This window comes from Chiloscyllium plagiosum, chromosome 22 (assembly GCF_004010195.1).
Source record: "Chiloscyllium plagiosum isolate BGI_BamShark_2017 chromosome 22, ASM401019v2, whole genome shotgun sequence".
In the NCBI taxonomy this organism is placed as follows: domain Eukaryota; kingdom Metazoa; phylum Chordata; class Chondrichthyes; order Orectolobiformes; family Hemiscylliidae; genus Chiloscyllium; species Chiloscyllium plagiosum.
The window spans coordinates 725,701-742,269 of NC_057731.1; the positions used below are offsets into that span (position 1 = coordinate 725,701).

The 16,569-nt window shown below is 44.1% G+C and overlaps 1 protein-coding gene across 3 annotated transcripts in view; it reads left to right on the plus strand.

The window, feature by feature from the left end:
- Positions 1 to 16,569, plus strand: part of dna2 (DNA replication helicase/nuclease 2) — a 126,896-nt gene that overhangs the window by 102,660 nt on the left and 7,667 nt on the right. For all 3 annotated transcript variants that reach the window (XM_043712247.1, XM_043712248.1, XM_043712250.1), the window contains exons 17-20: positions 2,722 to 2,811; positions 2,890 to 3,076; positions 6,636 to 6,725; positions 8,665 to 8,850. In XM_043712247.1, coding sequence (XP_043568182.1) covers positions 2,722 to 2,811; positions 2,890 to 3,076; positions 6,636 to 6,725; positions 8,665 to 8,850 — 553 coding nt within the window. The remainder of the gene's footprint in view (positions 1 to 2,721; positions 2,812 to 2,889; positions 3,077 to 6,635; positions 6,726 to 8,664; positions 8,851 to 16,569) is intronic.

A 16,569-nucleotide genomic window follows, 5' to 3' on the forward strand; every position in this document is an offset into this window, starting at 1 on the left:
CTGATCATAGCATTTTATTGGAAATAGCAGAAATGGTGGCTGACGATCATTGGGAAGTGGTTGCTGGTGGTGTGGTAAGTGAGGACCAGGGGCTCCAAATCACTCTGATGGAATGGAGAAGAAAGGGTTAGGGCTGAAGTTCGGAATAGCCATGTCAACAATGGTTGTCAACTAGTAATGGTCCCTATTGGCAACTCTTGATTCTTCCAGGCTGACCTTTACCCATTCCATTGTTTGCCCAACTGTTGCTTTTTCTCTCTGGGTTCCATCGCTATCTATCATTTATTCTTATCCCATCTACAGCATAGATACCAACCTTTTCCTAGCTACAATCAGTTCTGAGCAAGGGTCACTGGACCCAAAATGTTAACTCTATTTTCTCTTCACAGGTGCTGCCTGACCTGCTGAGATTTTCCAGCATTTTCTGGTTTTGCACCTGAAATAGGCTAAAGCTAGTGTTGTCATGGAGAGGTTAACCAATACTGTGGGGGAGAGTTATGCTAATTTGTGCTGAGAGGAACTAGAAAGTTGGAGTAGATTTGCCAAGGACTAGGAAGACCAACAGTATGACTATAGAGAGTTTTTCTGTAAGAAATGCAAAGCAGACTTGAAGTGTTTATAATGAATGCAAGGAACATGGGAAATAAGGTTGGTGAGCTAATCATACCTGCCAGAGGGCATGTTGATGATGTGATAATAAAATGAGCAGGAATGGAAAACTTGCAAATTGTGCCGACAGAATTCAGGAAGAAATTAAAGATTGCAGTATTGGACTTCAGTGAAGAAAGATGAGAGGTACTCGTATTTAGAATCCTGGGAAAAATGATCTTGATTATTCTAATGCAGACTTTGGTTAATATTTAATACCTGTTTTGTGATTGCTTGTAAACTATAGGCTACGTCTTGGTGAAGGAGCAAATTTTAGAAAAATGTATTCTGGTCATAATTGGGAACTTAATTATTGCAACATTGACGAGAGCAAACACCACAAAAGGAGGCAAAACAACTCATGAAATTGCACAATTAAAAATTTCATCAACACAACAACAAAAACAACTGCTGGAAAAAGCTCAGCAGGTCCGGCAACATCTGTGGGGAGAAATCAGAGTTAAAGTTTTGGGTCCAGTGACACTTCCTCAGAGCTTTCGTTAATTATTCAGTTTCCAGCCCAGTGAGGATAAAAATGATGTTGGATCTAGTTCTGGTGAATGAAGTGGGACAAATGGAGCATGTTTCATTCAGAAGGCATTAGGAGAACAGAGATCATTATAATATTACATGTACATGTACTAATACTAAACATGTATACTCAAAATGTGAGGATATTTAAGTGTTTCGGGGTAATTTCAAAAAGTTGAAAGAGGATTTGATGCGAGTGAGTTAGGCACAAAGATTACTAGGTAAAACAGTAAATGAGATTTTCAGAGGCTGTCAAAGAGGAAATAGTTGATTTACAGAGGCGACAGGTTCCTGTGAGGGGGGTGCAAAAGGAAATGCATCCAAGTTTGAAGCTTCCTTGAAGATTAAACCTGTGAGATTTAAACGAGGCAAAATGGGCCCTTTTGATTTCAAATTTATAATACAATAGGGAGAAAATTCAAGCAGCAAAGTATCAAAGCTAAGTTGAGAGGACAGCTGAAATCCGGAACAAGAGAGGCAAAGAGTAAAGATTAACAAGTGGCGTAAAAAGGTGCACTTCCAGCCTCGCGACTGTGTAGAGTTTGCACGTTCTCCACGTGTCTGCGTGGGTTTCCTCCGGGTGCTCAAGTTTCCTCCCACAATCCAAAGATGTGCAGGTTAGGTGAATTAGCCATGCTAAATTGTCCATAGTGTTCAGAGATGTTACTGTTCAGAGGGTTGGTGGACTTGTTGGGCCAAATGGCCTGTTTCCACACTATAGGGATTCTATGATTCTATGACGTCTTTACAAACATACAAATAGTGAAAGGGTGCAAAAGAAGTCTGTGGCTGATACAGAGAAAAAGGTGACCTTGAGGAGACGCAGGCCAAAACCAAGGTGTGAAATAAATATTTTCCATTTTTTTTTACCAATGAAGAAATAATTTAAATGTTTTCAGTAATTTGCATGTCTTGGTCACCAGGATTATAACTTTGTGATTTAAAAAAAATTAAACAAGCCATGTGGTTTCTGCCAGTTACTGCTTCCTCATTCATGCTGGTTACTACCAACAACCAATGCTCCCTTTAAACCGTAGCTGTTTCATATGGTCATTATTTTTTGATGTGCTTGCTGTCCCTTTCCATTTCTTGCACATTATTTATTGAAGATGTAGCTTAGCAGGAGTATTGACTTAATTATATTTGCTTCTGGGCAATCATGTTCAGATTTTGTACCAATCTCATACTTTATAGAAATGGTCATCTTAAACTATAATGTGAGGCCCAGCAATTTTTTTTAAACGCCCAGCAATGAGTTCTGGTTCTAATATTAAATACCGCAAAAAATAGGGGATGTTGTTTATGTGGTTATAGTGAGAATTTTGTGTTATTTCGAATATAGCCAATTGTGTAACTTAATTCTTTCCTGCAACAATGGTTACAATCCTGAAACGTCATCTCCCCTCTCACTCCCCGGCATCACCATTCTTGGGTCACAAGACTCCCATGCTGTGTGCTCTGGTGCACCTCCCCACCTGGACTCTCCTCTCTCTTTGCTCATGCACATGCACCAGTGCTAATTTTGTGTATTTCTGTTGACAGAACTCTGGGAATGGATGAGAGTTTGTTTAAGCGTCTGGAGCAGAATTTTGATGCAGTCGTTCAGCTGAATGTTCAGTACAGAATGAACAGGTAGTTGCTTGAAATAAAATGCTTGATTTGCTAAAAATGAATTTCGTTGTTGTATAACAATTTTTAAAATCCCTACAGCACGATTATGTCACTCAGCAACAAGTTAATATATGAAGGAAAGCTGGTATGTGGATCAGAACAACTAGCATCTGCAACATTACAGCTGCCGAAATGGCATGAGCTGCATGTACTCGGCCTGAAAGATACTTGGTTACAAGATGCTCTGGATCCATTAAAACCTGTTTGTTTCCTTGACACTGAAAAGGTGAGCTGAAACCCATAATCACGTCTGTCTTACTTCTAAACTCGACTGGCTGGTGTACTACACTCTAATTCTCCCCCTGAATAGGTCTGCTCCCCAAAACACTCTGCCCATGTCTGACTTGGAGAATGTTCCTCTTATCACCCTGTGCTCACTGAGCTACATTGACTTCCGGTTGAAAGCCGAGATTTTCACATTCACCGTGGGCGGCACGATGGCACAGTGGTTAGCACTGCTGCCTCACAGCGCCAGAGACCAGGGTTCAATTCCCGCCTCAGGCGACTGACTGTGTGGAGTTTGCACGTTCTCCCCGTGTCTGCGTGGGTTTCCTCCGGGTGCTCCGGTTTCCTCCCACAGTCCAAAGATGTGCAGGTCAGGTGAATTGGCCATGCTAAATTGCCCGTAGTGTTAGGTAAGGGGTACATGTAGGGATATGGGTGGGTTGCGCTTCGGCGGGTCGGTGTGGACTTGTTGGGCCGAAGGGCCTGTTTCCACACTGTAATGTAATCTAATCTAATCTCCACGTTTCAAACTCCCCTCGAGGAGTCCCCTAAACTTATTCAACTCATAACTCCAATATCTGTTTTATCTCATTTTGACCTTTTAATCAATAAAATTTTAATTCTCCGGTATTTGTCACCTTGTTTTTAGTTATCTATGCCCTAAACATTCCCTTTTCCACCTCTCTATTTTCCTTTAAGGTTCAGGTAGTTCTCGGATAACTCTCATTCCGGCAGCGCAATTTGCTTATAACGTCACTGTGAAATTCAGGAACGTTACTTTCGAGAATGCTTATGTCTGTTTGCAATAGTGTGATTCCAGCGGCGATCATTTCGCGCACTTTGTTCTGTCTATGCACCGATGTCAGTGCCAGTCTTTGTGCTGTTCTGTGCATGAGGCAATGTCAGCTGCCGACAGAGAGGCTTTCTGTGAGAGGTACTGTACAAAGAGCAGCTTTCTGAGAGATACATTGAGAAGCTTCCTGTAAAATGTACTACTGGTAGATTATCCTTTTTGTTTTGAAAAGATGTGGAGGGGCATAGCGGCAAGCAGCATCTTGGTGATAAAATTGTGGGTGATGAATGCAAAACAAAGGCTACAATACTGGAAGAGAAGCTAGATATTATAAAGTGTTTTGAGTGGAAGGAGAGAATATGTGATATTGCTTGCTTAACAGGAATGAGAGAATCTACCATACGTGCCATGATGACTTTTTGTCCCTACATTAACAATGTTTTTAAATTTACTTTTGTTTTGCTGATAAATGTGATTTAAACCTTCATGCAGGTTGTGCTATACTTTGTGTTAGATCTTTGGGTGACTTTTGAGCAATCGTGATTGATGTTTTGCTGGTCTACCCTGAATACCAGGCAAAAGTGAGGACCGCAGATGCAGGAAACCAGAGTTTAGATCAGAGTGGTGCTGGAAAAGCACAACAGGTCAGGCAGCATCCAAGGAGCAGGAAAATCGATGTTTCGGGCAGGTAGGACAGGTCATGAGGATGGTGCTGAGCTGGAACATTGGAACTGGGGTAAGGTGGATGGAGGGGAAATGAGGAAACTGGTGAAGTCCACATTGATGCCCTGAGGTTGAAGTGTTCCGAGGCAGGAGATGAGGCGTTCTTCCTCCAGGCGTCTAGTGGTGAGGGAGTGGCGGTGGAGGAGGCCCAAGGCCTGCATGTCCTTGGCAGAGTGGGAAGGGGAGTTGAAATGTTGGGCCACAGAGCGGTGGGATTGATTGGTGTGGGTGTCCCAGAGATGTTCCCTGAAGCGCTCTGCGAGGAGGGATCCAGTCTCCTCAATGTAGAGGAAGCCGCATCGGGAGCAACAGATACAATAAATGACATTGGTGGATGTGCAGGTGAAACTTTGGCTCCTTTGGGGCCTTGGATGGTGGTGAGAGAGGAGGTGTGGATGCAGGCTTTGCAATTCCTGCGGTGGCAGGGGAGGGTGCCAGGACAGGAGGGTGGTTTGTTGGAGGGTGTGGACCTGACCAGGGAGTCATAGGGAATGGTCTTTGCGGAAAGGGGTGGGGAGGGAAATATATCCCTGGTGGTGGGGTCTGTTTGAAGGTGGCGGAAATGTCGGCAGATGATATGGTTATTGCGAAGGTTGGTAGGGTGAAAGTGAGGACTGGGGGGTTCTGTCCTTGTAGGGTGGAAGGTGAGCACCAGGGGCGTTCTATCCTTGTTACGGTTGGAGGGGTGGGGTTTGAGGGTGGAAGTGCAGGATGTGGATGAGACGCGTTGGAGGGCATCTTCAATCACGTGAGAAAGGAAATTGCGATCTCTAAAGGAGGAGGCCATCTGGTGTGTTCTGTGGTGGAACTGGTCTGCCTGGGAGCAGATACAGCGGAGGCGGAGGAATTGGGAATACGGGATGGCATTTTTGTAAGAGGTAGGGTGGGAAGAAGTGTAATCCAGGTAGCTGTGTAAAGAAGAAGGCCATCTGGTGTGTTTTGTGGTGGGACTGGTCCTCCTGGACACCCCGTGCTGGCCTATTATCTGCCCTCAACCTCTTCATTTCCAACTGCTGCTGAGACATTAACCGCCTCAAACTGTCTCCCACTGACATTTTTTACAAACCCACCGGCTCCCACAGCTACCTGGATTACACCTCTTCCCACCCCACCTCCTGCAAAAATGCCATCCTGTATTCCCAATTCCTCCGCCTCTGCCATATTTGCTCCCAGGAGGACCAGTTCCACCACAGAACACGCTTCAGGGAACATCTCTGGGACACTCGCACCAATCAACCCAACTGCCCCGTGGCCCAACATTTCAACTCCCCCTCCCATTCTGCAGAGGGACATGCAGGTCCTGGGCCTCCTCCACCGCCGCTCCCTCACCACTTGACGCCTGGATGAAGAACGCCTCATCTTCCGCCTCGGAACACTTCAACCCTAGGGCATCAATGTGGACTTCACCAGTTTCCTCAATTCCCCTCCGTCCACCTTACCTCAGTTCCAACTTTCCAGCTCAGTACCATCCTCATGACCTGTCCTACCTGCCAATCTCCCTTCCCACCTATCCTGTCCACCCTCCCCTCTGACCTATCACCTCCATCCCCACCCCCATTCACCTATTGTACTCTTTGCTATCTTCTCCCCAGCCACCCCCTCCCCCCCACCCTCCCCATTTATTTCTGCACCCTTGAGGCTTCCTGCCTCTATTCCTGATGAAAGGCATTTGCCCAAAACGTCGATGTTCCTGCTCCTTGGATGCTGCCTAACCTGCTGTGCTTTTCCAGCACCACTCTAATCTATACCCTGAACGCCACTTCTTCCATAGGCCCAGTTATTTGTATTAATAAGGTTTTGCTGGAACACAACTACAGCTGTTACAGGAGAACTGCCTGTATGCCTCAAAAGCTTTTACCATGATTTTATTGATCTGCCCTAACATCAGCTTATATGGCTCAGTGTCAGACTTTGATGCTCCGGTGAAGTTAAAGTCACTGAATATCAGTTACGCACATTCTCTGTTAGTGGTAACTTTTTCCTTTTACTAGTTGTCAAGACAGGTTATTTAATTTGAGATCTGATATATTTGCCTTGTACCAAGGTACCAGCTCCGGAGAGAAATGAACAATGTGGACTGAGCAACCTGATTGAAGCTGAGCTGGTGTACTGTCTGACAAAAGTGCTGCTACAGGTATGTGTCCCTCACTCAGAGGGAATTGTATGCTTCACACTGATCAATGCCAATGTGAAATTTTGAAACCAACTTTTGGCAAAAGTGACAGTCAATGTGTTCACATATTTCATAACCTTACATTAAATAATAGTTAAAAAACCCGATTAGAAAACAAACAATCAAATGACTGAGTGAGGTGTTTGTCCTGCCTCTATTTAATTCAACGGGGTAAAAACAATAACTGCAGATGCTGGAAACCAGATTCTGGATCAGTGGTGCTGAAAGAGCACAGCAATTCAGGCAGCATCCAACGAGCAGCGAAATCGACGTTTCGGGCAAAAGCCCTTCATGATGATGGTGTAAAATGAAGTCATGACCAAGAAATCCATGGAGAAAATACGGAAGTTGAAATCTTTTGAGGATTTTTATAAGTATGTGAAAAGAAAGACATTGCCTTTGCCTTCCTTCATCCGCAAAGACAAAATAAATAATTACAGGATAAGGAAATGGCAGAGAACTTAAATGATGACTTAGTACCTGCCTTCAAAGCAAAGGTTTTGGAAGATTCCAGAAAATTTGGGAAACCAAGTAACCAAAACTCTGTTTAGGTTCAGTTGGGCTACTCAGCTCCTCATCTTATTATAGCTTTAGTTCAAACATGGACAAAGGAGCTGAATTCCAGAGGTGAGGTGGTAGTGACTGCCCTGGGTCTAGTTATCTTCAAGTTCCCTTCATCATAACATCTGAAGTGAGGATGCTCACTGCTAATTGTGCAATATTCATGAACATTCACAATGATGCATTCTAAGAAAAATAAGCAGTGAAATTCACAGCTGAAGTGATGGAAGCTTGTACAATTGCAACATTTAAAAGGCATCTGGGTGGGTATATGAATATTAAGGGTGCAAAGGGATATAGGCCAAATGCTGGTAAATGGGACTAGATTAATTGAGGGTATCTGGTTGGCATGGATGAGTTGGACCAAAGGGTCTGTTTCCATGCTGTTCAGCTCTTTAACTCAGATACTGTGTCCGTGTGGAGCAGCCATCCAGGCTTGGGCTGATGATAATCCAGGCTTGGGCAAGTAATCGTACTGCACACGTGCCAGGCACTGACAGTCCCCCAACAGGAGAGAATCTAACTAGAGCCTTGATTTGTAATGGTATTTCTATAGCTGAATTCCTTACCATCAATATCCTGGTGTGTCCATTAACCAGGAACTGAACTGGTTTGATCGTATAAATAATTTTGCTGGAAGAGCAGTTCAGATAAAGTGAATTCTGCAGCACATTCTCTGTCTCCAAACTTTTGTCCACCAACTACAAGGCACAAGTCACGAATATGATGATTGCAGTTCCAATAACACTCACTCAAGCCGAGTACCATCTAGGACATCACAACCTGCTTGATTGACATCCTATCCTCCATGTCAATTGTTCTGTCTTTCCACCACTTATATGGCAGTGTACCACCTATAAGATGCACTGTGTAATTCAAGGCTCCTTCAACATCATCTTTTAAACCCCTGACTCGACAATCTTGAAGGACAAGGAAGCAGATGCAGGGAATACCAACACCTGCAAGTACCCATCCAAGTCACACACCATCCTATTATGGAGTTAGATTGTTGTTTCTGTCACCTGGTCAAAATCATGCAACTCCCTCCCTAACAGCAATATGGGTATCTCTGCATTACATGGACTGTGGTTAAAGAAGGTGGTTCACCTTCTCCAGGGCATTTGTGGATGGGCAATAAATGCTGGCCCATCTAGCGACAACATCCTGTGTTTAGATATCAAAACGTTTTACATGTTTTCATGCTATATAAATAACCCAATGCTCTAAATTGCTCTGTAACTTCATTGCCATTGTTAGTTTGGTAAAATGGCCAGTAAAGAAGCTATGGATCATGTCTCTGTGGCTGGCCCAAACTCTTGAACTTTTGTTTTGTGCATAGGTTGGCTGCAAGCCCTGTAACATTGGGATTATTGCACCTTATAGACAACAGCTTAAAGCTATCTCGGCTGTTTTGATGCGGGACAAGGCCTTCAGTGCTGTTGAAGTCAACACGGTGGACAAGTACCAGGGGAGAGACAAAAGTGTGATTATTGTATCCTTTGTTAGAAGTAACAGCGAGGGAAAAGTAAGTGAAATAATATGTTAATGTATATTGAAAACAATGCTGTAAGCCTACTGTATAATTCATTAGGATGGTAACCCAGGAGAGCAAAATCTATTTCTAATATCCAACTAGTCTTAAATCAAGGCCTACATGAAAATCATTTGTAATTATAATTATAGAATGTGAGCTGAACCATGTATTGTGGGTTAGATTGGTGACCTGTCAATTTCCAATTAGGCTGATTATGTTGTTGTGGTTCTGTTCGCCGAGCTGGGAATTTTTGTTGCAAACGTTTCGTCCCCTGTCTAGGTGACATCCTCAGTGCTTGGGAGCCTCCTGTGAAGCGCTTCTGTGATGTTTCCTCCGGCATTTATAGTGGCCTGTCTCTGCCGCTTCCGGTTGTCTGTTCCAGCTGTCCGCTGTAGTGGCCGGTATATTGGGTCCAGGTCGATGTGTTTGTTGATAGAGTCTGTGGATGAGTGGAAACTTTATTGCTGGAACAGCACAGCAGGTCAGGCAGCATCCAGGGAACAGGAGATTCGACGTTTCGGGCACAGGCCCTTCTTCAGGAATGAGCAGAGAGTGTTAGGGACTCACTGAAATCTTTGTAGAGAGAGGCAGAGAGCTTCTTCAAGGAAGGCATCCTTGTAAGAGGATTCGCAGTAGGTTGAAATCTTCGAGGAGAAAGTGAGATCTGCAGATGGAGGATGTCACCTAGACAGGGGACGAAACGTTTGCAACACAAATTCCCAGCTCGGCGAACAGAACCACAACAACGAGCACCCGAGCTACAAATCTTCTCCCAAACTTTGAATAGGCTGATTATATTGGAATGGAAATTGTCCCCAGATCTTAAAGGATGTTCTGCGATGAGATGAATCATAACAAAGGTGCTTACAGCTATGGAAAACTGTTTTTAAGTCTAGGTGTATGGTCAGGACCCACAGAGCAAGAGAAACAGAAAATGAAGTGAATTAAGAAATAGTAATTCAGGATGTCGAGTTGCAAAGAAATATGAGACAGTTGAGGTCCTTGCTTTGCCCATTAAGAATATTTGGGACATAAGAGACTGCTGGACATCATGAGAACAGTAGAATGTTCAGAGAGATTAAACACAGGATTGTTGAGAAAGAAATCAAAAATGTAATGATTTAAGGTGCAGAAATTAGCCATCCAACCCATCAAGTATACTCTGCTATTCAGTATGAGAAAAGCTGATGATAATCTTCAACTCCACTTTTCTGCCTTTTTCCCGTAACCCTTGGTTCTATTGTGTACAGTTTTGGTCACCCTGTTATAGGAAATACCGAGTTAAACTAGAAAGAGTGCAAAGAAGATTTATGAGGATGTTACCAGGACTAATAGGTCTGAGTTATAGGGAGAGGTTAGCCAGAATAGGACTTTACTCCTTGAAATGTAGGAGAATGAGGAGTGACCTTATTGAGGTATATAAAATCATAAGGGGCATAGATAGGATGGAGTCGTCTTCCCAGGGTTGGGGAATTGAAAACTACAGGGCATAGGTTTAAGGTGAGAGGGGAAAGGTTTAAGAAGGACCTGAGGGGCAACTTCTTCACGCAGAGAGTGGTGTGCATATGGAATGGGCTGCCAGAGAAAGTGGTTGAGGCAGGTACATAGCAACATTCCAAAAACATTTGGATAGGTAAATGCATGGGAAGGGTTTAGTGGGATATGGACCAAATGCGGGCAATTGGAACTAGCTGAGTGGGCCCATGGTCAGCATGGACCAATTTGGACCTGTTTCCATGCAGTATTACTCTGACTCTCTCAGATTAAAAATCGGACTCCACTTTGAATATACCTAATGGCCTAGGCTTGGTAACCCTCTGCACTAAAGAATTCCACAGGTTCATCATGTTTTGAGAGAAGAAGTTCTGCCTCACCTTTGCTTTAAGTGTCCAACCCTTTTTTTCTTCTAGGAATATGACCTCTTGTTCTAGATTCTCCAACACGGAGAAACAACCTGTCTACCCATTCAAGTCCTTTTAAGAGTCCTGTGTATTTTGTTAAGGTCAACTCCCAGTCTTCCAAATTCCAATGGGCTCAACCTACTCACCATCTCCTTGTAAGACGGTCCCTCCCTAACCCAGTATCAGCCTAGTGAACCTTCTCCAGTTTGCGTCCAATGCCTTCATATCTTTCTCTGGATAAGAGATCCAAAACTGTCCACAGTATGGTCTGATTCAGGACTAAACCCTGCTGTTCTAGCTTTCTATAGTCTTTCTGCATTTAAGTAATATTTAGTCCCTCTAATCTTTTTGCCAAAGTGCATGACCTCCCACATTATATTCCATCTGCCTAGTTTTTGCCCACTTTCTTGTGTCCTTCTGCAGACTCTGCCGTCCTCGACACTTGCCTTCCCACCTGTCCATCAGTTAAGGAAGATATGGTAGGTTGGAGAAGATACTGGCTATCAATGGCTTTTGCTTATCTTCTTCAACAAATGCCATTGAAACCATTATGACTTTGAGCAGCAGTAGCTAGTAAATTAATATTTTGTGAAAGGAGACATAGAAGAAGAAAACAAACCTCAGTAATTGGGAGTTAATTTTGAAAAGACAATGACAAAAAATGTCAGTAGATTTGTGGAGATGTAAACAGTGACAGAGAAATAGGAACAGCAATAGACCATTCAAACCTGCTCCACTATTTTGATCATCCTGCTCAGTACTCTGTTCTTACTTTTACCCCATACCTTTTGATCTCTTTAGCCCTCTTGAAAACATTGTGTTTTGGCCTTGATTGTATCCTGTGAGAGAAAATTGCGCAGGCTCACCGCTTTCTCCTCTTGTCCCTCCTAAATGGCCTACACTGTATCCTTAGACCATGACCCCCTGGTTCTGGACTCCCTGGTCATTGGGAACATTCTTCCTGTGTTTACCCTGTATAGTCCTCTTATGATTTTATAGGTTTCTATGAGATCTCCCTATTCATTCTTCTAAACTTCAGTGAATAGTCTGAACCGACCCAATCTCTCTCAATAGATCAGCCTTGACATCCTGGGAATCAGCCTGGTAAAACTGGGCTGCGCTTCCTCCGTTATCAGAGTTATTATCTCTAGTTTATTGCCCGTGCCACGTGCTAGCAAGACAAGGAATAGGGGAGAGAGAGAGAGAGAGAGAAGTTGAACACGGGAACCAGAGGGGTACCTGATGCTCTTCGGGTGGGTTAAAAATATTTCAGCAGGGGACGGGAAACTAAACTGTAGTTAGAGTATAGAGGAGGTTGAGAGTAGTGAGGTCAGTAAGGTTTCAAGGTCACAAGAGGACATCAGCAAGCAGTGGGCCCCAAAACAGATCCTTGTGGCACACCACTGGTAAGTGAGCTCCAAGATGAACATTTCCCATCAACCACCACCCTCTATCTTCTTTTAGCTAGCCAATTTCCAATCCAAATGGCAAATCATCTTCAATCCGGAAACTCCGTATTTTGTGTAATAGCCTACTGTGTGGAAGCTTATCAAATGCCTTACTGAAGTCCATATGCGTCACATCAGCCACTTTACTTTCAACCACCTGTTTTGTCATCTTCTCGAAGTACTCAATACGATTTGCGAGGCACGACCTACTCTTCACAAAACCGTGTTGACTATCCCTAATCAAATTATTTGTTTCCAGATGATGATAAATCCTGTCTCTCTCAACCTTTTCTACCACCTTACCCACAACCGAAGTAAGGCTCACTGGCCTATACCAGAGCTGTCCTGACTCCCATTCTTAAACAAGGGAACAATATTTGCTATCCTCCGGTCTTCTGGCACTACTCCTTGTTGATAATGATAACATAAAGCTCGAAGCCAAAGGCTCTGCAATCTCCTCCCTTGCTTCCCAGAGAATCTGATGATAAGTCCCATCCGGCCCAGGGGTCTTATCTATTTTCAGATCTTCCAAAATTGCTAAAACCACCTCCTTGTCAACCTCAATCCCAAAGAATCTTGTAACCTGTATCTCCATATTCTCACTAACATTGCCCTTTTCCAATGCGAATATTGACGAGAAGTATTCATTTAAGCACTTCCCCTATGTCCTCAGATTCCACACACTACTTTCTACTACTATCTTTGATTGGCCCTAATCTTACTCTAGCCATTCTTTTATTTCTGATATATCTAGGATTTTCCTTGATCCTATCCACCAGCAACTTCTCGTGCCCCCTCCTGGCTCCTCTTAGCCCTCTCTTTAGATCTTTTCTGGCTAACTTATAACTCTCCAGCCCGTATCTGAGCCTCCACACCTCATCCTTATATAAGCTGCCCTCTTCCTCTTGACAAGAGCTTCAACTTCTTTAGTAAACCATGGCTCCCTCTCTTGACGACTACCTCCCTGCCTGATGGGTATATACTTATCAAGGACACGCAGAAGCTGTTCCTTGAATGAGCTCCACATTAAGTGTGTCCATCCCCTGCAGTTTTCTTCCCCATCCTATGCATCCTAAGCCTTGCTTAATCGCATCATAATTGCCTTTCCCCCCAGTTATACCTCTTTCCCTGCGGTATATACCTATCCCTGCTCATTGCTATTGTAAACATATGGTCACTATCGCCAAGTGCTCACCTACTTCCAAACCTAACACCTGGCTGGGTTCATTCCCCGATACCAAATCCAATATGGCATCGCCCCTTGTTGGCCTGTCTAAATACTGTGTCAGAAAACACTTCTGCACACATTGAACAAAAACTGACCCACCTGAAGTACTTGAACTATAGTAAGGCTAATGGCTAAAGTAAGATTAGGGCCAATCAAGGAAAGTAATGGGAAGATGTGGGTGGAGTCAGAGGAGATAGGGAAAGCGCTAATTGAATATTTTTCGTCATTATAACTCTGGAAAAACGCAATGCTGTAAAAGAGAGTACTGAGAAAAAAGCTACTAGACTAGATTGGATTGAGGTTCACAAAGAGGATGTGTTAGAAATTCTGGAAAGTGTAAAATAGATAAATCCACTGGTCTGGATGGGATTTATCCTAGGATTCTCCGGGAAGCCAGGGAGGAGATTGCAGAGCCTTTGGCTTTGATCTTTATGTCATCATTGTGTACAGGAATAGTACCAAAAGACTGGAGAAAAGCAAATGTTGTTCCCTTGTTCAAGAAGGGGAAAAGAGACACCCTGGTAATTATAGTTCAGTGAGCCTTACTTCGGTTGTGGGCAGTGTTGGAAAAGGTTATAAGACAGAGGATTTATAATCGTCGAGAGGGGAATAAGTTGATTAGGGATAGTCAACATTGTTTTGCGAAGGGTAGCTCGTTGCTCACAAACCTTATTGAGTTCTTTGCGAAGGTGTATAAACAGGTGGATGAGGGAAAAGCCATTAATGTGGTGTATATGGATTTCAGTAAAGTGTTTGATAAGGTTCGCCATGGTAGGCGACTATACAAAATAAGGAGTCATGGGATTGAGGGCGATTTAGTGGTTTGGATCAGAAATTGGCCTGCTGAAAGGAGACAGTGTTGATGGGAAATGTTCATCCTGGAGTTCAGTTACTGATGGTGTACCGCAAGGATCTGTTTGTCACTTTTATGAACGACCTAGATGAGGGCGTAGAAGGATGGGTTAGTAAATTTGTGGACGACGCTAAGGTCAGTGCACTTGTGGATAGTGCTGAAGGATGTTGTAGATTACAGAGGGACATTATAAGCTGCAGAGGTGGGCTGAGAGGTAGCAAATACAATTTAATGCAGAACAGTGTGAAGTGATTCACTTTGGAAGGAGCAACAGGAATGCAGAGTACTGGACTAATGGTAAGATTCTTGGCAGTGTAGAGAGATCTGTGTCCATGGATAGGGTAAATAGGCAAAGTCTTTTCCCTAGGATTGGGGAGTCCAGAACTAGAGGGCATAGGTTTAGGTGAGAGGGGAAAGATATAAAAGAGACCTAAGTAGGGCAACTTTTTCACAGAGGGTGGTACGGGTATGGAATGAGCTGCCAGAGGAAGTGGTGGAGGCTGGTACAATTACAACATTTAAGAGGCATTTGGATGGGTATATGAATCGGAAGGGTTTGGAGGGATATAGGCCGTGTGCTGGCAGGTGGAACTAGATTGGATTGGGATATCTGGTCGGCATGGATGGGTTGGACCAAAGGATCTGTTTCCATGCTGTACATCACTATGACTCTATAACAGAAATCCATCAAAGCTGCCACCCAGGTTAGAACATAAAACATAGAAAAGTACAGCACAGAACAGGCCCTTTGGCCCATGATGGTGTGCCAAGGTTTAATCCTAATGTAAAATATAATAACTAAACCTACACACCCCTCAACTCACTGCTATCCATATGCATGTCCAGCAGTCGCTTAAATGTCCCCAATGACTCTGCTTCCACCACCACAGCTGGCAATGCATTCCATGCATTCACAACTGTCTGCGTAAAGAACCTACCTCTGACGTCTCCTTTATACCTTCCTTCTAGTATCTTCAAACTATGACTCCTCGTACCAGTCAATCCTGCCCTGGGGAAACGTCTCTGGCTATTGACTCTATCTATTCCATTCATTATTTTGTACACCTCGATCAGGCCTCCTCTCTTCCTCTTTCTCTCCAGAGAGAAAAGTCCCAGCTTAGTCAACCTTTCTTCATAAGGCATGCCCTCCAGACCAGGCAGCATCCTGGTAAACCTTCTTTGCACCCTCTCCAAAGCCTCTGTATCTTTCTTACAGTAGGGCAATGAGAACTGGACACCATATTCCAAATGTGGTCTCACCAGGGACTTGTAGAGCTGTAGCAAAACCTCGCGGCTCTTAAACTCGAATCCCCTGTTAATGAAAGCCAAAGTACCATATGCTTTCTTAACAACCCTATCCATTTGGGTGGCATGTTTGAGGGATCTATGTACTTGCGCACCCAGATCCCTCTGTTCCTCCACACTGCCAAGAATCCTGTCTTTAATCCTATATTCAGCATTCAAGTTCGACCTTCCAAAATGCATCACTTCGCATTTATCCAGGTTGACCTCCATCTGCCATTTCTCAGCCCAGCTCTGCATCCTGTCTGTCGTGCTGCAGCCTGCAGTAGCCCTCGATACTATCAGCGACACCTTCAACCTTTGTGTCATCTGCAAATTTACTAACACACCCCTCAACCTCCTCATCCAAGTCAGTTATAAAAACTGCAAAGATTGGAGGCCCAAGAACAGAGCCCTGTGGGACACCACTCAATACTGACTTCCAGGCAGAATACTTTCCAACTACAACCACTCTCTGCCTTCTGTCAGCCAGCTAATTCTGAATCCAGATAGCCAAATCTCCTTGTATCCCATACTTCCTGACTTTATGAATGAGCCTACCACAGGGAACCTTATCAAATGCCTTGCTGAAGTCCATATACAGAGCTGAAAATGTGTTGCTGGAAAAGCGCAGCAGGCCAGGCAGCATCCAAGGAACAGGAGAATCGACGTTTCGGGCATAAGCCCTTCTTCAGGAATGAGGAAAGTGTGCCCAGCAGGATAAAAGGTAGGGAGGAGGGACTTGGGGGAGGGGCGTTGGAAATGCGATAGGTGGAAGGAGGTCAAGGTGAGGGTGATAGGCTGGATATATTTCCCTCCCCTCCCCTATCAGCGTTCCGAAAAGACCACTCCCTCCGTGACTCCCTCGTCAGGTCCACAGCCCCCACCAACCCAACCTCCACTCCCGGCACCTTCCCCTGCAACCGCAAGAAATGCAAGACTTGCGCCCACACCTCCCCCCTTACTTCCCTCCAAGGCCCCAAGGGATACTTCCATATC